Here is a 22,366-nt window from a genome sequence, read left to right as displayed (position 1 = left end):
CAATTTAATTACCAGTATTATTACCAACTACAATTTACTTTAATTACCAATATTACTTAGATATAGTGCTACTCAGCCTCTCTCTTTCATCTTGTTCCAGTCATGGTAATTTGTGTGTTTTACGAAATTTATGCATCTCGGAGCCTAGCCTGCCGGCTGCCCTCTCTCTCCTCCCCATCCCTCCCCTCCCCACTTTCCCCCTCCCAGTGGGCTGGACCCTGCTCAGTGCTGACTAAGCATGCGTCCACCCACCCACCCGGGCTGCTGCAGCCTCTTTGGTCATCACCTGCCTGCCCTGTCCCCACCTGCCCTCTCCCCGCCTGTCCTGCTGCTGCTCTTGTCACCCTTTGTCTCCCACCACCCATGTGCTAGGCGTCCGTCCTGTGGACAGTGCTGATAGGGCTGTGTGTTTCCGGGCCATGTGTCCAGTTGTCTTTCTGTGCTGCTGGGCTCCGGTCTCGTCTTCCCTGGCTCCTGCTTGGGGCTCTGCGTGCACCTTTGCTGGCCCCGGTAGTCTGTGGTCCTCGGGCTGACATCCTCAGTTTGGCCTCACAGGTGATGAGCCTCACCGTGTATTACTGTGCTTTGCCTGAATCACGTTATTCCAATTTTTGGAGCCCATGTGGTGCACAAGCCTCTGTGGTGGCTGTGTCTGGGGTCCCCCAAGGCCTCATGTGCTCACAGGTGGGGCTTTGTGTGTGTGTGGGGGGGGCGGATCCAGCGTGTGTAACTGTCACAAAGGGGATACATTAATGGTGCAGGGCTAGGACCAAGGGCCCTGGGACGAAGGGTGTGAGTGCTGCCTGCCTCAGTGGCCTGGTTAAAATACAAGAGACAGAAAGGGTGCTGCTTTCTCTCTGGTTGCTGGTCCCTTTTCCTTGCTTTGCTGCCTTCTGCCTGCCATGAGCTGTTTCTCCTCTGCCATGTCACCCTGATCGGGAGCCAGGTGATAATGAACCGAAACTCTACAGACGGTGAGCTAAGTAAACCTTTCCTGCTTTGACGTTGGATGTCAGCAGAGGGAGAGTACCTGAGACAGGCGTCTCACTGCATGGCACTCCAGGAGCCGTTCACCACGTCCCAGCCATCACTCTCTCCCCAAACTTCAGGGTCCCGGCTGCCACCTCTGCCCTCACAGGGCTGTTTCGGGCCTGTGCTCCCTCAGCCTCAGCATACTCTGGTCTCTTTCGTCCCATGTTCCCCTTCGTCCTGTGAGTGGCCCCTCTGGATGGTGTGTGTGTCCCAGCCCAGTGGAGGGTGCAGAGTTTGGTGATTACACATTGAGCCACCGGGAACATTCGCTTACAGCATTTCCTTCTGTTGCCTGGACAGACGCAGCCCAGGGCCTTCATGCATCACCTTTTTCTTCTCAGAGTGGCTCTGCTGGGCCGGTTGGTTGTGGTTTTGGTTTGTTTCTCTGATGTCTGACCAAACTCTCTCGCGTGTGTTTGCCACCCTGGGTCTGCCTCTTCCCAGCATCAGGTTTGCAATCTGTCTGTGGCCCCGTTTTGAGTTGACTTTGGTTTTCGGTACTGGGAATCGAACTCACGACTTCGTGCTTGCCAGGCAGGTGCTGTACCTCAGAGCTGTATTTCACTGTCCCTTGAGTTCAATTTTTTTTTTCTTTTTCTTTTTTATCGGTAACGGGGATAAAACTCACGACCACACACCTGCAAGGCAGGCACTTATGCCGCTGAGCTAAACCCCCAGCCCCATTGAGTTGATTTTTGTGTCAGGTTCAAACTGGGGAGTTGGAGACTTTTTTGGACTTTTCACTCTCTGTTTTAAGGAGTTTGTCTGAATGAATAAAGTTCTTTTAAAAATGAGAAAAAATGCCCGCCCATGTTCCTGCATCCTCCGCGCCCCACGGGGTCCTCAGTAGGCAGTGGATTTTCCACTGGGGTCATTTTCTTTCCACCTGGGAATTTCCCATCATCCTTTGTGAAGAAGTTGCGATAGAAAAGTTGGAAAATGTGTTCCCGGCACCTCTTCATGAAACCTCGCTGGACACCCCGCATGTGCTGCTGAGGCCACCTGTGATCCTCACGCTGTTTGCTGTTGCCTTGGGGTTCGAGGGATGTTTTTACTGGATGTGGAGTCAGCACCCCTTCCTGTTTTGGGGGCAGTGACACTATGTTCACTTGTCTGCTGGGTCACTTGGAGGCCCCAGTCCTTGGCCCTGCTCCTCCTCTGTCTCTTCAGGCTGCTGTGTGTCTCCCTGGATTGACAGACAGGTGGATGGCAGCCACGCTGTGACTGCCCTGCTGGTTACTCACCGTGAGCCTCTGCCCCCTCTTCACCCTCACTAGGTCCTGTGTTCCTCAGTGTTCGGGTGCTTGCTTCCTACAGGTCCACCTCTGTGTGCTTTCCACTGCCCCCTGGGGTCCTGTCCTGTATGTGGTCCTCCAGGCTCTGTCTTGAATGCCCTCACTTTGCTGCTGCTTGGTCTGTTTGTGCAAACTGCGTCCCCTCCTAGGCTGACTTTCATGGTCCTCTTCCTGATTGTTTTTATTTTATTTCTTTTTTACTTCATTTTTGAGACAGGGTCTTGCTGTGCAGTTCAGACTGGTCTTGGACTCCCTGCGCAGCCCAGCCTGGCCTGGAACTCACTGCAATCCTCCTGCCTCAGCCTCCTGTGTGCTGGGATCGCAGGCGTGTGCCTCCACGCCCCACGGCCTGCTCCTTTTTTTTTGTGTGTGTGTGTGTGTGTGTGTGTGTGTGTGTGTGTGTGTATTTGAGACAGGGTCTCGCTATGCAGTTCAGGCTGGCCTTGAGCTCACTTTGTAGCCCAGGCTGGTCTCGAACTCACAACGATCTTCCTGCCTCAGCCTCCCGAGTGCTGGGATTACAGGCATGAGCCACCACACCTGGTCTTTATAAGCAGACGCTGGGCTTGTGAGATGTTAAGACCTTTGCTGACGTGATGGTGCGGAGCATCCTTGTACAGGTGCTTGGTCTTCGGATGTCCTCCAAGGGAAGTGCCCACTTTTTGGGAAGAGCCGCCTGTCTTTCCAGGCTGTGAACACCTCCGCCTGCTCTGAATCCTCTGGCTCCACAACTTTTCATTTTCTTAATCTGATCTTTTCATCTTTTTGGTGTCGGTAATGGAACCCAGACTTCTGTGTGTGCCAGGCACATGCCCTGCCCCTGAGCTACCTCCCTGCCCCTTAAGTATAATTGTGATGTAAAGTTTATTTTTAAAATTCAATAGCAGCTTCTGTATTCTATTTAAAGAAATCCTTTCTCACTTCAAGAATACTGTGACGTCCTCCTGTGTATTTAGGAAAAAAACGCATTTTATTTTTAAGTCATTTTAAACTAAGGGAAAGTTGCAGGACAAACAGCTGGGCACAGTGTACAGTGCCTACCTGTATCCCCAGTACTGGCAAGGCCGAGGCAGGAGGGTTAGCCTGGGCAACCTGATGAGGCTGTCTCAAAAAAAAAAGGCAAAGTTGCAGAGGCAGGTGTTGCCACGTCCACTGAGTGAGTGCCACACTCTCCTTGGCTGGCCTTCTCTTGCACACAGCACTTTCTAAAGCTTTTGCGAGCAAACTGCATGCAGAGCCCTGGGCAGGAGTGGCCTCTGCCGAAAAGCACTCAGGTCCGGTGGGACCCAAGGGTCTCTCTCCTCCTCAGTCTGCGGTCTGTGTGTCTCCAGTCATCCCAGAGCCCGGCTGTTTCCTCCCCACCTGTTATTGTAACTCGAGTTTCCAGGTAGCTCTGGGTCCTGCGGTTCCAGGTGCTGACCCTGTGGAAGACCTTGTCTGCAGGACCACTGGGGTCGCTGTGGTCCCCTGGGCTGGGTATTGGTGGTGTCGCATTGGTGATGTGATGAGGATCAGGGTTGGGTCCCTGGCAGAGCCACAGGAGCCCTACGCTTCGTGCCTGAGCCTGCAGTCTTTGGTGGCCATTCACCCACACCGAGGCTGCCTGCAGATTTCTTTTAATCCCTGTCTACCACTGATTTATTTACCAAGCATGGGGAGGTTTTCTGGTTCTTTTGAAAGCATTTTCTTACTGCCGCATCAGCAGAAGGACTCCAGCGCTGCCACCCTTTCTGTTCCCCTGCCTGGGAATCATGCCTTTTCCTTCAGCAGGAGGAGGATTGATTTTATGCTCCTCATTTTTATGTTTTGGTGATGCTGGGGTTCAAGCCTGAACCCCGTGTGTGCCAGGCAAGTGCCCAGCGCTGAGCCACACATCCAGATGGGGTCCCCTGGGCAAACGCATTCTCGGTGGTGCGTGTGCTTGGATACAAGCTGCCTTTGTCTTAGAATCCTGCAGCAGTCAGAGCCCACAGTTTATATATTAACAAACTATGATCTGGGCATGGTGGTGCTGCTGTGGTCTGAGCCATTCGGGAGGCTGAGGCAGGAGGATCGCTCGGGCTTGGACTTTGAAGGCAGTTAGGGAAGCACCAGGAGACTGTGTTCCGAAGAAAAGAGCAGGTGCGTCCCAGCAGGGTCCCAAGGGAGCTGGCACCTGGGTCTTCTCGCCCACTCCCTCCTCAGCGGGAAGATTCTGACTCTGCTGCCCTCTGACAGCGTTTCAGGCCCCAGGGCATCCAGGATGATGCCAGTGTGGTGGTGCGGGGCCCAGGGCACTCTGCACTCTGCTTTCCTGCCACCTGCCCATCACCTGCAGAGAGCGCGACCTCTCTGAGTGCCCTGAGCCCTGCACTCCCCACTCCACTGGGGGGCTCCCGGGGCTCCTCCCTGCCTTGCCTTGGCCTTACCACCTCGTCACGCATGCACCTGCCGGGGTCAGGATCAGGGTCTTGCAGCTGGTGTGTCCTGGTAAGCTGCATCTCACACCGTCGGCTCTTTCTCTTGGTGACATTCGCAGCTCGCTGCAGGCTGTTAGCTAGATTTACTCCTGCACGTTTGTCCAGCGTTAGTTATACAGCAGTTATCCAACAAGTCACCAACAGTGTCACAGGGAACCGAACTGGATCATCTTACCATCTTGTCGCCTTCCCAAACGTACTGATTCATTTTAGTAATTTACCTGTGGGTTCTCCTGGCTCTTTCATGTTTAGGATTGTTCCTTCTGTGACAATTTTATTTCTAACCTTAACCGATTTATTTCCTTTTTTGCTTCATGTCCAACCTTGCCTCTTTCTCAAACTCAGGAAAAGCATTTGATCTTTTGAAGTCCATCAGGCATTTACCCCAGGCCTTATCGGGATTTAATTATTTTATGTTATTTTTTGTACTGGGAATCGAACTCGGGACCTTATGCTCTCCAGGCAGGCACTGTGCCACTGAGCTACTTTACTGGCCCCGTGATGCAGGTATCACATGGAGGAAGGGTCATTCCTTTCCTAAATTATTAGGTTCTTTTTCCCAGTAAATAAGCTGAGTTTTGTTTTTTTGTTTGAGGCAGTGGCTCAGATTTACAGCCATCCTCCTGCCTCAGCCTCCCTGGTGCTGGGGTTACAGGTGTGTACCACCATGTCGGGATAAAGAAGCTAAATTCTGGTGGATATTTTTTCTCCAAATGCAGCTGTGTGTTGCAAAGCTAGCGTGGCTGGAAGGAACCTTGATCCTTGTGGTGGTGTCCGTGGACAGAAAGGTCCTCAGGGTGCGTGGGCCATGTCTGCCGTGGTCCTGTGGGTTTCTTCCTACACTCCATGGTTGCCTAGTGGTACTGAACACTGTGTCCTGGATAAATTTGACAGCGGTTGGGCGGTAGCCTGCTTGCCTCAGGTTCGGATTGGAACCCCCTCTCAGGCTGGCCTGTGCCCGGAGCCCCAATTCCAGAGGTGCTGCTCAGGGGCACTGGGGCCTGAGCAGGGGTGCCTGCCCAGCAGCAGCTGTGGCACACACAGTGTGGTCTGGACGGAGTTCAGAGCAGGGCCAGAGCCACCCACACCAGTTCTGTCCTGTTTGCAGGGGTCTTCAGGGTTTGGGGGCCACAGGTGGGGGGTGGTACCTTCCGACTCCTTGGCTGGGCTCTCTGGCCTCGTGAACCAGGCAGGATTTCTCTTCTTTGAAGAAGTTTTTAGTAGTGGTCAGAAGGTTTGCCCAGTAAGTCCTGACTTTTGAATGTTGGAATCACGAATTTCCCAGATGTGGCTGCCAGACCTTGCCTTCCTAGCATTCCTGGAGGCTGCAGATCGTGGGAGCGGTTTGGTGTCCACCGCTGGGTAGTGTACAGGGTTCAGTGCTCAGAGCTGGGGTGTCTGGGGCAGAAGAGGAGCAGAGCTGGCATGGAGTGGGGGTGCTAGGGGGAGGCAAAAGCGGCACACGCTGCATGTCACAGATGAGGAAGACTCGCTGCGTGGGACGTGCTGACCACATCCCAGGGCGGGTCGTCCACAAGTTGGATGCTGGCTGTGTGTGGCTCTGGGGGTCTCTCGGGACGGTCACTGTGATTCCTTTATGGGGACAGCACCAGGCCAGAATTTCCGGTTCTTCTTGGGTCAGTTTTACAAACCTGTGTTTTTTCCACAAGCGTTTTCTGCTGTGGTGTGCACTTGTGATCTTAGCATCTATGACAGGGACCGTGGTGTGGCTTCCGCACACTGTGTTCTCCTGACCCACGGGCCAATGATGGAGTCTGGAGCTTTGACTCAATGCAGTGGTGCACACCTATAATCCCCGCACTCGGGAGGCTGAGGCAGGAGGATCACTGTGAGTTCAAGGCCAGCCTGGGCTACAGAATGAGACCCTGTCTCAAAAAAATAAGAAGAAAACAACTTTAGGGGAGGAAAAAAGCGAAGCACAAGGACAAGTGACAGAGACCACGGTGCCCAAGCAGCCAGACTTTGTCCCTTGTGGTCTGTCAGGGCAGCTGCATCTGCACACCGCTGGGTGTCCTCCTTCACGAGCAGCTTTTCTCTCTTCAGATTCCCAGAGAATTTCCATTATGTGAAATGTTTTCCCAGAGCCAGGTTTGGGCTTTTCTCGTAGCTATTTGTGTATGTTTTGGTTCTTATTTTCTTTGAGGTTGGCTTGCTGTTCTCTTCCAGTTTTGCAGTTTCGCAGTTTTGTTTTGTTTTTCTTGTTTTTGAGCTATACATCTTTTTGTACTGGGGATCAAACTCACGACCTCATGCTCGACAGGGCTAATCCCTGGCCCAAGATAGGTTTTGACACCATCGATTTCCCTGGCCAGCGGTGTGCACATGCCTGTAAATGTACAGCAGTGCTCCCCAGCACTGGGACCTCACGCACTCTAGGCAGGCACCTTCCTCAGCCCTGACAGGTTCTCTATGCTGCTCAGTCATGCCCAGGTGGAGTCTGTGTAGCAGACCATGATGGCCAAGGTGGGTGAGCCACACCTGAGCAGAGCCACACCTGGGCAGAGCCACACCTGGGCAGAGCCACACCTGGGCAGAGCCACACCTGCGCAGAGCTGCCCTCTGCTGCCCTCCTGTGGGTCAGCGGGAACCTCTGCAATGCGCTGTGGAGCAACGCCCTTTAGGTGACCTTACGTAGCCGCTAGAGCTCCGCCAGTGCTTCTGGCCTCAGTGCCCCCGTGGCCGGGTGGGAGTGCGTGGGTCACTTTCCATCTTCTGTTTTCAACTTCGGTTCCTCCTGTTTATCTCTTGATGAATCGAGCCCAGGGCTCAAGCTGTGCTCCTGCTTCTGCCTCCTGAGTGCTGGGACCACCGTAGTGCCTGGCCTGTTCTGTCTCTGTCTCTCTCTGCCCTGCGGGTTGCCTCTGTACTCTTGGTGGTTTCCTGTGCTGTCCAGAAGCTGTAACCCGGCAGGTCCCTTCATTGGCTCTTGTTGCTGCCCATGCTGCCAAGGGCTGTTCAGAAAGAGGACGGGCGGACACGTGTGTGTGCTTCCTGCCTCCTTACCCTGTCCTGCTGATTTGCATCTCTGTCCTGTGCTGGCGCCATCCCTGGCCATTTTGCCACTGCAGCTCTGACACAGTTTGAAGTCTGGGGTGGGGCGGCCTCCCCCCCACTCTCACCACCTCCCCTGGATCCACATGGATTTTAGGAATTTTTTAGGTTCTGGGATGTTGGGACTCGGAAGGGCGTGGGGATTGCATCCACTGATCCGTGTGTCAGAGTGGTGACCTGATTCCTGGTCTGTTCTGTGGAAGCCGAGCCGGCGTTCCTGTCCCGGGTGCCAGTCACTCGACTTCACACTTTGCTGTTTGTCCCTCGCTCTTCCGTGGGGTTCTTTTCCCTCTGCAGTTAGGAGTTCTCCTACCGTGGGTTTGGGGGTGAGCGATGCCAGGCTGCACCCCACAGGACCTTGCGTTGGGGCTTTGACTGGGCCTGGGCCGCCACTGTGCAGCAGGCTTTCATTCTACTGCCGTCAGTGATCCCGAGCTTCTCGCTGGCCGAGGGGCTGTGTTTGGACTCATCTGCGCATTTGTCTGCCTGTCTGAGAACCCTTCCCTCCCAGGGCTGCGGGTCCTGGTGGCTGGGGTGCTCAGTCCCCCTACCACGCCGGGTCCCTCCCTGTCCCCAGCTCCACACCTGCTCCAAGCCCCGCTTCCCTGGCCCCTTTCATTTTTCTTTTCTTCCTTTTTCTGCTTCCATCTGGATATTTTGTCCTGAATTAATTTCCAGTTCACAAATCTTCTCATTTACTCTGCTAATTTCTCCCCAAACCACTCTTCAGAGTCCTCATCTCAGTTACTGTACCATCTGAGTCCCAGCTCTGGGCTTGTGTATGGATTCTGGCTTCCTGGGGGGTTCTCTGTCTTGTTACCTACATTTCCCGCACATGTTCTGGGCAGTTATTTTAGAGTTGGCGTCTGTTAATTGTCTGATCTAATGTCTTTTTGTAAATTGGTTTTTTATCATTTGGTCTGTGGGTCCATATCTAATGTCTTTTTGTAAATTAGGTTTTTTTTCATTTTTGTCATTTAAGGCTGCTCCCTGGTGCTTCTGGCATTATTTTATCGATGCTGGGCATCGTTTGAAAACATTTGATAAGTGCTAAACAGGCTCGGGGAGCTGTTCCTTAAAAGTCTGTAGTGTAGCTGGGGGCTGGGGTGCAGACCTATAATCCTAGCACTCCAGAAGGCTGAGGCAGGAGGATCACATGTTGGAGGCCAGCCCAGGAAAGTTGGTGACCCAGTGAGACTGTATCTCAGGAAAAAGAAATTAAGTTAAGTTAAAAGGGCTGGGGTATGGCACTGTGTAGAGGCCCTGGGTCAGTCCCCTGTCCTGTAGTCAGGGTCGGTCAGCAGGGAGAGCGACCCTGGGGCAGCTGCAGGCTCTGGTCCCGAAACGCGGTTTGTCTCTGAGGTGGGAGACCCCGAAACTTAGACTGACTGCTCTGGTTCTTGGCCTTTCTCATCTTGCCCTGGGTGCGTGTTGCTTGGTGTTCTGTGGTTCCCCAGGGAAAATCCCTGTCGGGGCCTCCCCGTCCTGTCCTGGCTCCAGGGTCCCTTGTTTTGGAGAGGCCACTCTGTGCTGCCACAGTGCTATCTCCAGGGTCTCATGAGTGCTGAGCAGCTCAGAGATAAATACCATTCCTGGAAACCTGTCTCCATCCCCACTGTGCTTGTGCCCATGTCCTGTCCCTGGCTCTTGGTGTCCTGGGGCCATCACAGCCTCCAGGGCCCCTGGCATTGCTAACCATGCCCACAGCTGGAGAAGGAGGCTGCATCTAGTCTCTGTGACAGTGGCATTGCCCATGCGTCACCAGGATGCTGGGGGACTGGCCCTGGAAATTCCAGGCAGGAAGGCTGGGATGAAAGCAGTAGCTGGGACAGAGTCCAGTCAAGGACGAGAGATGCATGGGACACAGCAGCCGCACTGGGGGCCAGGCCTCTGCCAGGACAGGCATCGTGGTCGGAGGATGAGAGCAGGTGGGCTGCTGCAGAGAAACCTAGGTCACATGTGGGACCCTGGCACCAGCTCTCAGGGAACTTGGGGGGGCCCCACACCCCTTGCTCCTAAACGTGATGCCTGCAGTGGCTGGGATACTTGTGTGGAGCTCTGGCTCTACTTCCGCACTGCAGCCTCCCAGTCGCCTGCCCAAGCTTGTCGTGCCCAGTGCACCCAGTTTTGCTCCATCTGAGATGCGTTTCCCCTCAGCTGGGTGCCCATGAAATGGCCATGGCAACTTCTGTGTCACGGTGTAGTCCCCAGTGGTGTTTCTGTCCCTTAGTACACATGGCTGTCTGCATTTTGACAGGTGCACGGCTTCCTCCTTGGGGCACTGAGTGAGGATCCTGCCCAGGTCCGGGACGCCTAGCCCCGGACAATAGGGAGACCGGGACTAGGACCACATTTGGGGGCAGCGCCCCCAGAGCAGGGATGTCCCGAAGCTTCAGTGGCCTTGCTGATGCCCTTGTCACATGAGGTGACTTTGACAGCCATCAGGAGGCACAGGACAAAGCAGGCTAAGTCGCTGGGTAACGGGTGGGGGTGGTGAGGTGTGCGCCCCAGTCCTCGGCTGGATGTGCATCTGCTGAGCTGAGCAGCACAGGCTGCCCTGGGGACAGGTGACTGACCAGTCACTGCCGGGGCCCTGTGTGCAACCCCAGACCCTGGCAGCTGCTGACCTGCTCCCCATCCTTGCCTGTCATCTCGGGGAGCGGGCTGCTCACTCGGGCCCCCAGCAAATCTCGAATCTGAGCTCCTGAGCCGTGAGGAGGAGGCTGGGGTGGGGGGCACACGGTGAGTAGTGCTGGGACCTCTGTGTATGGCCCAGAGCTGTAGGGGCTCCTCTCCCACTTTCACACATGGTGGCGCACGGTGGTGGCTCCAGTGCCCAGCGTGTGCCTGCCTTTGTGAGGACCTACTTGCTCCCCCCACAGGCTCAGCCTTCTGCCCCACCATAGGGGTTCCCTGTCCCCTGCTCTGTGTCTGCCCCAACCACTGTGTGGGTGGGCTTGGGTCCAATTATCCCCACACCCTGCGACTTCTCCATGGGTGTCTGTTCACTTGTCTCAAAGTGGTAATTAGGTGGCACATCTTCTGTTTTCTTTCAGTACTAGGACTCGAACTCAGGACCTTTGCCCCAGGTGGCAGCCCCAGCTCTTCTGCACACACGGGTGTGTTGTTTGGAAGACAGGAGACTCACTAAGAAGCCCATGTAGAACTCAAATGAGCTACCTTCCTGCCTCGGCCTCCTTGGCTGAGGTGACAGGCCTCCCCCTCCCTTTCTCTCTTTTCAATACTGGAAGCTGAACCCAGGGCCTTTTCACTGAGCACGGCCACCCTTTTCTGATTTTTTCATTTGCAGACAAGGTCTGGTGGAGTTACTAAGTTGCCAGGGCTGGGCTTACTTGTGATCCTCCTGCTTCAGCTTCTCAGAGTGCTGGGATGACCGGTGTAACATTTTAGAGCCTTTGCTTTGGGGTGCACATCCACATCTAAGCTTGACCCTTTCTCCCAAGAGTGCGTGCTTTGCGTGGAGGCCAGGCCCCTTTTCCCGGGCCATGCCCTTGTGCAGGTCTCCCTGAGCCTCTGCCACACTGTTGCTGTGTCTGGCATCTGGTTCTGATCACTACGGCTCCATGGGAACCTTAGCATCCGAGTGCCCTGGCCAGTGGTGTCCTGCTAACCTGGGCTCGTGCCATGTTCCTGCCTGTGGTTAGGGACAAGACGCTCCTTTGTGACTGCATTGGCAGGGACAGCAGGCTCCACTGTGGAGCCAGCGACCCCTTCCTGTCCCTCAGGGAGGCTGCCACCCTCTGCAGCTACTCCCGCAGTGTGAGGCCATGGGTGGGGGCTGCCCCGCAATGCTACCTGGCTGGGACCTGGGACTCTCCTGCACTGGAGCAGCTTCGGGCTCCTGACTGGGGCCTCCTGCTTTCCCCAGCTGTGCTCTGAGAGGGTCCAGAGCTCCGCAGTGCTCCAGCTGGGGACCAGGAGCAGAGGTCAGGGATGAGCCTGGTCCGTCCCGCCTGTCCTGTCCATACCTGCACCTCACGTCCTTCCAGAGCCTGCTGTGTGCTGTGCACCCCTTCTCCCATGGAGCTGCACCTTGACTTCTTTTTTCAAACATGTTTTTATTGCACAGCACAGAATGACTTCAAACCTGTTTCCATCCAGCAGTAAAGGGCGTGTAGCTGTCCCCACCCTCACCATCAACTCCCCTGAGGCGGTCCCTCTCCCCAGCCCCGTACCGCTTTTCCCTTCTCTCTAGTTTGATGGCCCCAGGAGCCCCCAAGGTGGAGTCTGCAAGGTTTGCCCCCTGCATCAGGCTGGCTGGCTTGCTCAGTTCAGTGTCTCAGGTTCGAGTCCTTCTCGAGTGTTTGCCTACAGCATCTACCACCTAGGTGGGCCCTGAAGGCCCAGCATCCTCCCTGCTGGGTCCCCAGGTCAGGAGCCCTGAGGGTCCATCTTCTGTCCCCTGACTCTGGTTTTCATTGTGTTCGCCTGTGATCTCTATAGTGGGTGCCCTGTGTGCCTCTATGAGCCACAGCTGGACCTTCCACGATGTAAGGCTGACCCCACTTTGTGGATGGTGGCTGCCACCTTTGCTCTGTGAGCTGCCCTCCCTGCCTGATGTCCTGGGAGCTGAGTCTCATGGATGGGGCTGCTGACAGCAGGTGGCCCGGGGCGACCGGAGGCTGTGGGGATCCAGGGGGCACCTCATTGTGACTGTGGGGTTGCTTGCCACCTTGTGGACCAGGGCCAGCCTGTCTTATGCCTGTCCTTGGGCGTCACATCCATGGGAGCCGCTGCCTGCTCTGGCAGCCCCTGGCGGGCGGTTTGGGGGCCCAGGAGAGCTGGGAGCTGGCTGCAGAGTTGGGAGCACCTCTCAGCTGAGCAGCTTTGCCCTGCCCGGGGTATTTTTAGCTGCAGCACCCAGCACTCGGCAAGGCAGAAATAGCCGAGGCTTTTTCAGGTTCTGATGCTGACGGTTTCTGCTCTCCGGGAGCTGGGCTGGGCTGTGGTGGGGGTACACGTGGAGCGCAAACAACTTCTGCTGTTGGGAAAAACATCTCGCGCCGAGGTGGTTGTGGATGGGGAATTATTTCTGTTGGTGAACACTCTTTATGTAAATGCCACGGCGCCTGTGTAATCACAGCAGGCTGGGGGCGGGGGGCGTAATTATGTTTAAAATATCATCTGATCAGATTGTTTTCTGTGTTCCCCGAGTCCAGTAATTCCAGGCTTTAAAGGCCCCCTCCTCTGTGGCTCTGCCCCCCACTCTTCCCCCGTCCTTCATTTGTCCTGTAGCCACCACCTCCTGGCCTCTGTCTGCACCTGGGATTCGGAGCGACCTCCCGCCCAAGCCCAGCAGCACCCGTTGAAGGTCATAGCTGCACTGCTGCTGTCTGCCGCTGCGGATGCCCCCCACCCCCTGAGCAGTCTGGGCTCAAAGGCTGGAGGGTCCCTGGAGACTGGGGGTCCTGGAGCTGTGACTCCCTGGGGCTGGGCTTGTGTGAGGTGCCTCATGATCCAGATGTTGGCCCTCCAGTCTCACTCTGGTATCTGCCCCCTGGGGACCCTGTTCCGCCACAGCAGCCCCCTGAGCTATCCAGAGCCTTCCTAAGGTGAGGCCCACTGGACTCGGAGCTGCAGGATCCCTGGGTTCTGGGGGTCCAAGTACCTACCATATCCTGTAAGCTGGTCCCACCCTCCCTGGGCAGGACCTGCACCTGGGTGACCCAACGACCTTCCCCAGCCTGGGGACTCTGGAACCTCAAGTGGCATTGTGCCCCATGTGTATGTGTGGGGGTGCCATGTGGGCACCCCAAGCCTTAGGGTCAGCAGTGCCCGCCTGGTGGCTGTAGTGGCTGTGGTAGCTGTGAGAGCAGGGTGTGGGGCTGCTGCCCCTGTGTGTCTGGGGAATACAAGAGAGATGTGCGTGCCGGTGGGGACCCAAGGGCCCCATACTGGCTATGGCAGCCTGCTGGGGACCCAGCCAGAATGGGTTGGTCAGGTTCAGGGGCTGCAGCACATCCAGGCCCCCAGCCAGGCAGTGCAGAGCACAGCATGCAGAGCGGAGGTGGGGGTCTCTGTGCCCATCCAGTCCAGTCCAGGTGCATCTAGGATGTCGGTAAGAGCAGGAGGCTGGGGTCACCCATGGTGCCCTCCCTGCTGGGCTCTGCTGTTGACAAATATTTACAGAGCGGTTTCCATGCTAGGCCACCCTGGGCCCAGAGTTGTGTCCTCCTCTGGCTGAGGTCCCATCCCTTACCTGGAGCTGCCCTGCCTTTCGGGAGCTAGGTAACCTGGCTCCCAGGTGGCAGTGCCAGCCCCACCTGGCCCACCCCACCCAGCCTGCCACCTCCACTCTCAAGGCAGTTTCCCAGCAGCAGAGCCATGGCTCTGCCTGTCCTGGGGACCCCCTTTCCCTGTCTCCGGCCACCATGCCACCCACCTGGCTGTTGCACCTCCTGTTCCTGGCTCCTGCCACTCTCAGCAGTATGCTGCTGGGCCTCGGTGGGTGCCCTCACTGCCACCTGCTGTGCGATAGGACAAGGCCAGCGGGGGACGTGGACAGGGTGATTTGAGAGGCTACCATGCTACCATAGAGCGGGCCTGTCCTGGGCCTCAGGAGCATTACAGAGCAGGGTGTTTTGATGCATGCCTACAGTCTCAGCACTCTGGGAGGCTGAAGCAGGAGGGTCATAGGCTTGAGCTAAGTCACTGGCTTAGCAAGACCCTATCTCAAAAGATTTCTAAAAAGGGCTGGAGGTGTGGCTCAGTGTGAGGGCCCTGGGTTCAATCTTCCTGCTGCAAATAAAAGAAAACGAAAATACATGATTATGGCGGGCAGGGATGGGTGGCCCCTAACGCTTGGTCATGTGCTGCAGTGCAAGAGAAGCCAGAGCCAGTGCCTCTGGAGAGTCGCTCCTGCGTCCTCATCCGCCGTGACCTCGTAGCGCTGCCCGCCAGCCTCATCAGCCAGATTGGCTACCGCTGCCACCCCAAGCTCTACTCCGAGGGCGACCCTGGGGAGAAACTGGAGCTGGTGGCAGGTGAGTCCCGCCCTGTGTTTACGAAGACATAATGTAGAGAGAGGCCCCAAACTTGTCTTCTCAGAGGGTGGCAGGTATGGCCTCAGGCTGCAGTTCCCTGCCCAGTGTCCTTCTGTGAGAACAGTGACACCGTCACCCACAAGCCCACTTGCGCCGGTGCCTGGGCGAAAATACTTGTTTCTCTAGCCCCACAGCACTCTGTAAATTTTTAATCAAAGTTTATGGCACTGCCGGCCCACGGGGCTGTTTCGTCCCATGGTTTGTGAAGAAAGGTCCACATGTAGGCAGGGTACCCAGGGCACAGCCTCAAGCACTGGGGTCCTACCTTGGGCACCCTGGCCGCCTGCCCTGGGGAGCTGCACCCACGCACCCAAGGTCCACTGCTGTGAGCCTCAGAGGTCCTGAGCCCCGCCCCTGCTGGTTGTGGCTGCTCTAGGCCAGGGAACAGGGGTCCTCAGGTGCCTCAGGGGCCCTGGAAGCCATGCCCTTGGCTGCAGCGTTAGGTGACAGAGCCAGCCCTGAGGCCTGCAGGCCGGGCATCTCCAGAGGATAGCAGGCCCCCAGAGGAAGGACATGACTGCCCTGCTTTCCCAGACAGTCGATCCTCACGCCCTCAGATCCAAGAAAGATCCAGACAGGTCAGGGAAGGTTCCAGCAGTGCCAAGGCTCGGGTGACCCTGGAGGTTTCTCCCTGGTCTTTCCAGAGCTCCTGCTCTTCCTGGCGAGTCCAGTCCCATCACCCTGCCCCTCGTCTGCCCACCCTCTGGTGACGTGCCCAAGGCAGAGCTGGGTCTCTGCAGGCTCAGTGGCACTGCATGGTCTCTGTGTCACTCTGCCTGGGACAGGGTCTCCTCTGGACATGGCCAGGGGTGGTCAGTGGTGGGGTGGACCCTGGGCCCTGCCATCATGTACCTCACTCCTCCAAGGCTCTGTGGAATCTGCAAAGAAGGTAGGAGCTTGGGACACACATGAAAGGTAGGAACCCCAGGTGCAGGCAGGGACCATCAGGCTGGGTGAGACTGCTGGTCACAGTGGGACCCTGCACGCCAGGTGTTGGGCCCAGGGACTCACGTTGCTGTTTGCCGGCTGCAGGCTCTGGGGTCTACATCACCCGCGGCCAGCTCATGAATTGCCACCTCTGTGCGGGGGTGAAGCACAAGGTCCTGCTGCGGAGGCTCCTGGCCACCTTCTTTGACAGGTAGGTGGGGGTTAGGCTGATACAGGCTGCTCCCGAGGGCTGTCGGGCTCTGCTCTCCCAACCTTTCCACGCAGCCTGTTGGTGCAAGGATTGAAGGGCCGCTCCAGGGAGGTGACCTGGTCTGGGGAGGGCCAGCTCACTGAGTCAATGCAGCCTCTGCCTGTCGATGGAGCTGGCTCAGGCGTCGAGGCCCCTTAGATGGGGCTCCAGATGGCCGGGTCAGCATCTTAGCCCTGTGCTGGAGAGCGGGGACCCTGTCCAGAGCCGTGGAGGGCAGCTGCCTGTTCCCTGCTGTGGTCCTGACTCAATGGGCCCTTGGGGCAGTCCGGCTCTGGGTCACACAGCCCCTGGTGTCACTGTGCTCTGTCCTCTGCGCCCCACAGGAACACGCTGGCTAACAGCTGTGGCACTGGCATTCGCTCATCCACCAGCGACCCGAGCCGCAAGCCGCTGGACAGCCGCGTCCTGAACGCTGTGAAACGTGAGTGGCCAGGGTCCTGGGTATGGGGGTCTCGGGAGCCCCTGGGGGTTCAGATTCTGGCTGGAGGAAGGTGTGAGGGGGTCCCCAGGTCAGCCCCGGTAGCAGAGAGGAAAAGAACATCGCCCAGCCGGTCTCTGGTGCTCACGTCCTTGGTAGGATTCCAAGTGTGATGAATTCAGCTGCGAAACTATTTTAATATGTGAAATAGATCTAATTTTCCTTTTTGAACAAAACCCCTTATTTACATGTTGAGGTTATTTTGAGTCTTTGCCATCTGCTCGGCCGGCTCCTGTCTCCCACTCCAGGGTGGGTGGTGGGGCCCAGTCTGTCTCAGTGGTCACCGCCATCCTCAGCTCCACGGCCCTGTAGCGGACAGAGCCACCACTGCCCACTCTCCAGGGTGGCCTGGCCGAGCACATCTGCACAAAAGACACCCTTATTTTCTCGTTTTAAAAAGATCCCTGGTAAGGCCAATCCTGTTTGTAGCAGAGGGGCCCTTGACAGTCCGTAATTACAGGCGCATGGCACAGGGTGACAACGGGCCAGGAAGATGTGGGATGAGAGGTGTGTGGATGCTACTAGAGAGGCTACTGGGGTGGTGGCTGCTCCTGGTGCAGTGGTGACAGGGGACCTGGACCCAGCCTCTGTCCCTGGGGAGAAAGGAGGGTTTTTAAATTGGTGGCTTTGCCTGCCACCTCCTGCTCCCCAGACCTGGGACAAGCTGACTCCTCTTCATTCTCCCCTCAAGGGGACTCTCCGGTCAGCTCATGGGGCAGGGTGGAAGGCCCAGAGACCCCCAAAGCTCAGGGAAGGGTCCCTGGGGCTGAGCAGTGGGGATCAGGAGCACCCTAGAGGGAGGCCCTGTAGACCCTAAAGGCAGTGGGTAGACCCCAGAGGCAGCGGGACGGAGACGGCACAGACCCCTGGGCTGCCCATCCTGTCCCGTCCTGTGAGGCTCACCAGGGCCCCTGCCCCTGCCGCACCCTGCAGTGTACTGTCAGAACTTCGCCCCCAGCTTCAAGGAGAGCGAGATGAATGTGATCGCTGCGGACATGTGCACCAATGCCCGCCGTGTCCGCAAGCGCTGGCTGCCCAAGATCAAGTCCATGCTGCCCGAGGGTGTGGAGATGTACCGTACCGTCATGGGCGCCCCGGCCACCAGCCTGCCTCTCGACCCCGAGTTCCCACCTGCCGCCGCACAGGTGTTTGAGCAGCGCCTCTTCACGGAGCGGCGGAGTGACGCAGCCACCATCGTGGCCCTGAGAACTGATGCGGTGAGCGTGGATCTGAGCGCCGCTGCCAACCCTGCCTTTGACGCCAGCGAGGAAGCCAACGGAGCTGGGTCGGTCATCCAGGAGGTGGCCGCCCCCGAGCCGCTGGCCACTGATGGCCAGAGCCCCTCGCAGCCCTTTGAGCAGGGCAGCGCCAGCTCCAGCAGGCCCCAGACACCGGCCAGCACCCCCGCCAGCAGGAGGCCCGAGGGTGCCTACGCGGGGACTTTGTAAGAGGGCGCCTGGCCCTGAGGACAAGTACTAAGCTGCTTGCATGCATTACTAATACAAACAAATGTGATCAAGCCACTTACCTACTGAACTGCTACTGCTGCCTGACAAAAATGTGATTTTATTCTGCCTGTATTTAAAACGGATGAAGGAAAATGCACTATACTGTAAACAGCTAGGCTGTCACCACTGGCCACCGCGCCGGGAGCACGAGCTGGGGCTCCCTCCTGCCCAGGGTGGTCAGGAGGCCTCCTGCCCTTGCCTGGCCCTGCTCCACCTCACCCAAGCTTCCTGCTCTGCCTGACCCGGAAGAGGAGGGGACAGCAACTGGAGCTGCGGTGACACTCCATTTCTTAGCGTGGGGCAGCGCAGGGTCTCCAGGGCCAAATCCTCTTTTCCTTCTTCCTGAGATGCCATCTGCGTGGATGAGCGTGCATGTGTGTGTGAGTGTGTGCACGCGTGTGTGCGTGTATGTGGGCATGGACCAGTGATGGCACAGGGTGGAGGAAGGACAGCGTGTTCTCCCCACAGCAGCGTCCTTGCTCCGCCCCAGCCCTCTGTGCTGCAGCCCTTCAGCACCCCCGGAGGCCCCACTTGCCCACAGCTCCCCACCCAGGCCACTGAGGGTCCTGCACAGCTGCGGCCCCCCTCTGACGCCCCAGCCACTCTGGGATTTTGCTTGTTTGGTGTTTTTGTTTGGTTCAGATCTATTTCATATATGATTTGGAAACTATTAGACCCAACAGAGCAAAAAACTGGGGAGGGGCTGATGTCCCATCCCCAGCCTACCACAGGTCAGGGGCAAGTGCAAACCCCTCCTTGGGCCAGGCCTGCTCACCTCCCCCTGGAGGCCAAGGGGCTCCAGGGTATGCATCTGGGATTCACACAGGCTAAGCTCAAGGGCTGGAGTCCCTATGGGGCAGCACCCTTGGTGATATTGGACCCATTGTGCCACCTTTGTGGTGCCCGGGGCTACAGAGGCCAGGCAGCAGGCTCAGGCCTTGGTTGGGGCAGTGGGGGTACAGGAGGAGGTCCCATGGGGGCCTCCAGCCAGCTTGAAGCCGGAGTGCTTACTGTGAATCAGAAGCTTAGTTTGCACGCAGCGAGGGGCAGGGGATGGAGTGTGCTCCTGGGCACCTGCCCCAGTGTCCCTTCTTGAGCCCTTGCCTGAGGACTCTCTGCCTGCAGAGCCCAGCAGAGCTCCTGGTATGGCCAGGGACGACCCCCTTCCAAGAACTGATGGATCTGCTGTTTCCTGTTCCTCCTTCCACCCTGAGCTTGCTCCTGGTGCCCCCTCCTATGTGTACAGTTGGGGGCTGGGTTTCAGTCTGCAGCAAGGGCCGGGGTGTGGTTTAGGCCCCCCACTTAGCTCCCCATTGCTGTGGGCACTGCCCTCCCCAGTGGAGAGACCTGGGGAGGCTGGGACTGCTCCCCAGAAAGCTCTGGTGGCTTTGGAGGGAGTAGGGGCTATGGGCAGTGACTAGGGATGTACTAGAAAGAGACCTGGCCTCCCTGCTGCCCTTGGGGCCCAAGCCTAGGGAGACGCGAGGAGCCTGCATTCCTGGGGTGGTGGGTGATGCAGAAACTCACAGTTCCTGCCCAGGCCTGGAGCCCCAGCCCAGGGCTGCCCCTTCCCATCTGGAACACAGCTGGGTTGGAGTCCCCAGGGCCTCTGGGGACCTGGACTGCACCTTGCCCATGCTGGAGGGACCTGGGGTGGCAGAGGAGATGGCGGTTGAGGGCCAGCTGCACCCCGGCCCTCTGGAGTTTTCCTTCATCTGCCCCCAGCTCCCACCTGAATGTGCACTTTAATTTGACCATCCCTGGGGACTTTTGGGAGAGGGGGCCATCTGTTCCTGCTGTTGACAGGAGGGCTCTGTCCCCGCCTCCACTCCGCAGTGGACATGGCCACACCCTGGGCCAGCACAGGGAGGGTGCCCGCTGCTCGGGCTAGCACAATGTCCCGGCAACCCCGTCCCTCAGCCGATTATAATCGCCGTCTGTTTTGTTGTTCTGGGTAAGGAAGGCAGGAACTATAAGTGAAACTAAGTAATAGTACTTCAATGTGAATGGGTTCTGGGCTCTCCCTGCGCCCTGGGCGGGCCAGGCCAAGCGTTTTGCACTAATGTGTCCCGTGTGGACATGGTGGGAGCGTTCACAGACGTGCATGGCCAATGATTGTACCTGCCGGGTGCCCCCTCCACAGCCTGAATGTACCGCGGGGCGGCAGGCAGGCAGGTGGGCAGCGAGCAGCAGGCCTGGGCTCGGGGGCCTTCCAGAGTGCCTTAGCATCTTTTGATCATTTTTCCCAAGGGAAACCAATTAAGAACCCCAGACCTTCCCCCCTCCTTTGTTTACAAGATGACTAATTCCAGAATCGGGCGTCCTGTCCCACCAGTGTGACCCAACTCACCCAGACCCTGTAGGCAAGAGGCGAGCCACTCAGTATTCAGAGATGCCTGCACCCCTGTTCCTAAGCTTGACTACTAGCAATACGCATAAACATATAGAGTCTATTATAGAGCTAAGTTATATTGGCGCCTTTCCGGGAGGACAGTTGGACTGACTGAGTTGGAGCTGCTGAGGCGGGTGCCGGCCTGGGGTCCAGCCACGGTCCCGCCTTCCCTTCCCCTCCCTCCCAGAGGGGTGGCCCAGGAGGCAGCTGGGACAAGTGCAAAAGGTCCAGAGGAAGGGACCAGAGACGGGACAGATACTGTGAGCTCCGTGGGGCCGTCTGCCTGCCTGGCTGGCGCGCCTCGGTACTTGAATTCTGTTGTTTCCTGCTCCGGGTCTGCGGACCCATGTTCTTCGTGATTGCTTCAGTTTGCATCTGACTTGGTGTCTCACGTTGCCCCTGAATGTGGATGCAGCTGTTCGAGGCAGCGGCAGGGCTTCACTCAGGTGTGCCACACTGGGTGGCTGCTGGGTGGGGGGCCGGGGAGACAGGCTGGGTGGTCCTGCCCTTCCTCCCTGCCAGCTCTCCACAGTGTTTGTGTGTAGAGTCAGCGGACCGGCAGACCTGAAAGCAGTTGGCTGTTGCGGTCGGGCATCCCCTGGAGGGGACTTTGGTGTGGCTGAGGTTACTCACTTAGCAGCTGGCACTGCAAGCCCCGCCCTGCCGTGTCCTGTCGGGTCCCTTCCCACGCAGGTCTCTGTGGGAGTGGGCAGGGCCGCTAGCTCTCAGAAGACGCCTGTCTGCCGTCCTCTGCCGTTGGGAGCGCGCGGCCGCCTCACTTTACCGCTTCAGTGGCACCGCAGCGGCTCAGCCGTGGGGCCGGCTCTGAGGTGCGGGCGTGCACCTCCAGATGGTTTTCAAATGGCAAAGGTGTTTTGCTTTTATTTGTTTCGTTTTGTTTTGTTCTGTTGAGTAAAGAAAAGAAATGGGAGCTGATGTAGGATCTAAAGCCTTCAATTGGACAGCCTGCCTGTGTTCTGATCAGTTGCCTCCTCCGTTAGTATTTTGCACACGATTGTGATTTTTATGTCAGAAGAAGCCAAAACTTGCAATACTATTTTTAGCAGACAAAAAAAGTATCCAGAACTAAGTATAAAATGTATAAATATTTTTGACTTGAACATTCAGATGGCTCTGGGTGCAAATAGAACATTCATCCTCCCGACAGGATGTTTGGAGCGGAGACTTAAAAAGGAGATGGTTGTTTTACAGGATCTGTTAGGGGTTAGAGCAGTACTGTAACTCACGACTGTTAAAAAATAAGTTAATAAAGGAGATGTTCCTGTGCTGTAAGGAGGGCTTCACAGAACCACTGACTTAGGTTCAGCCACTAAGGATGCTGGCTTTTCATTTTCCTTTGAGGAGGAGGAAGCCTTTGTTTTGTCCTTCCTGTGTCCTTCCTCCTCCCTTTCTGTGCTGTTATCGTAGTGACCAGACTGTTAACTTTGTAGCCATGGCTGACAACATTGTATCAGTAACTAAATGAGCACCGCATGTGCGTGCAATCAGGGGAAGGTGGAAGGCCATGACTGCCGGGCAAAGATGTCACCGTTAATTGTAAAGCGCTTTGTAAAATTCACATTTACAAAATAATAAAGTCAGTTCAAACCCATGGTTCTGGGCTTTGCTTGGCCAGTGAGGCCAGGGAGAATGTGCAGAAGTCAAAGACGGACTGGGTGGTAGCGCCTGTGGCCACGCATGCCAGAGGGTCCCTGTTTTGGGATCCAGGCCGCTGCAGCCCTTCAGGGGCAAGAAAGGGCCATCCCCAGGCTGGCTCAGACAGAGGGATCTGACTGGGGTCCAAGGCTGTCTGACCTCTCCCTAGTGACCACAGGGGAAGCAGACAGGTGGGTGGGAGGCTCTGGGGG

The 22,366-nt window shown here is 56.9% G+C and overlaps 1 protein-coding gene across 4 annotated transcripts in view; it reads left to right on the top strand.

Annotated features, from left to right (window-relative positions):
- Positions 1-22,110, top strand: part of Nacc2 (NACC family member 2) — a 68,497-nt gene extending 46,387 nt beyond the window's left edge. For all 4 annotated transcript variants that reach the window (XM_063244172.1, XM_003473116.5, XM_063244173.1 and 1 more), the window contains exons 3-6: positions 14,698-14,862; positions 15,955-16,060; positions 16,444-16,541; positions 17,532-22,110. In XM_063244172.1, the coding sequence (XP_063100242.1) occupies positions 14,698-14,862; positions 15,955-16,060; positions 16,444-16,541; positions 17,532-18,046 (884 nt within the window). In that variant the 3' untranslated portion in view covers positions 18,047-22,110. The remainder of the gene's footprint in view (positions 1-14,697; positions 14,863-15,954; positions 16,061-16,443; positions 16,542-17,531) is intronic.
- Positions 22,111-22,366: the final 256 nt, after the last annotated feature.

The sequence above is a fragment of the Cavia porcellus genome, unplaced genomic scaffold (assembly GCF_034190915.1).
Source record: "Cavia porcellus strain 051 isolate PalLab524CR breed Dunkin Hartley unplaced genomic scaffold, mCavPor4.1 scaffold_49, whole genome shotgun sequence".
Lineage (NCBI taxonomy): Eukaryota > Metazoa > Chordata > Mammalia > Rodentia > Caviidae > Cavia > Cavia porcellus.
This window is presented reverse-complemented; position numbering and strand designations above follow the sequence as displayed.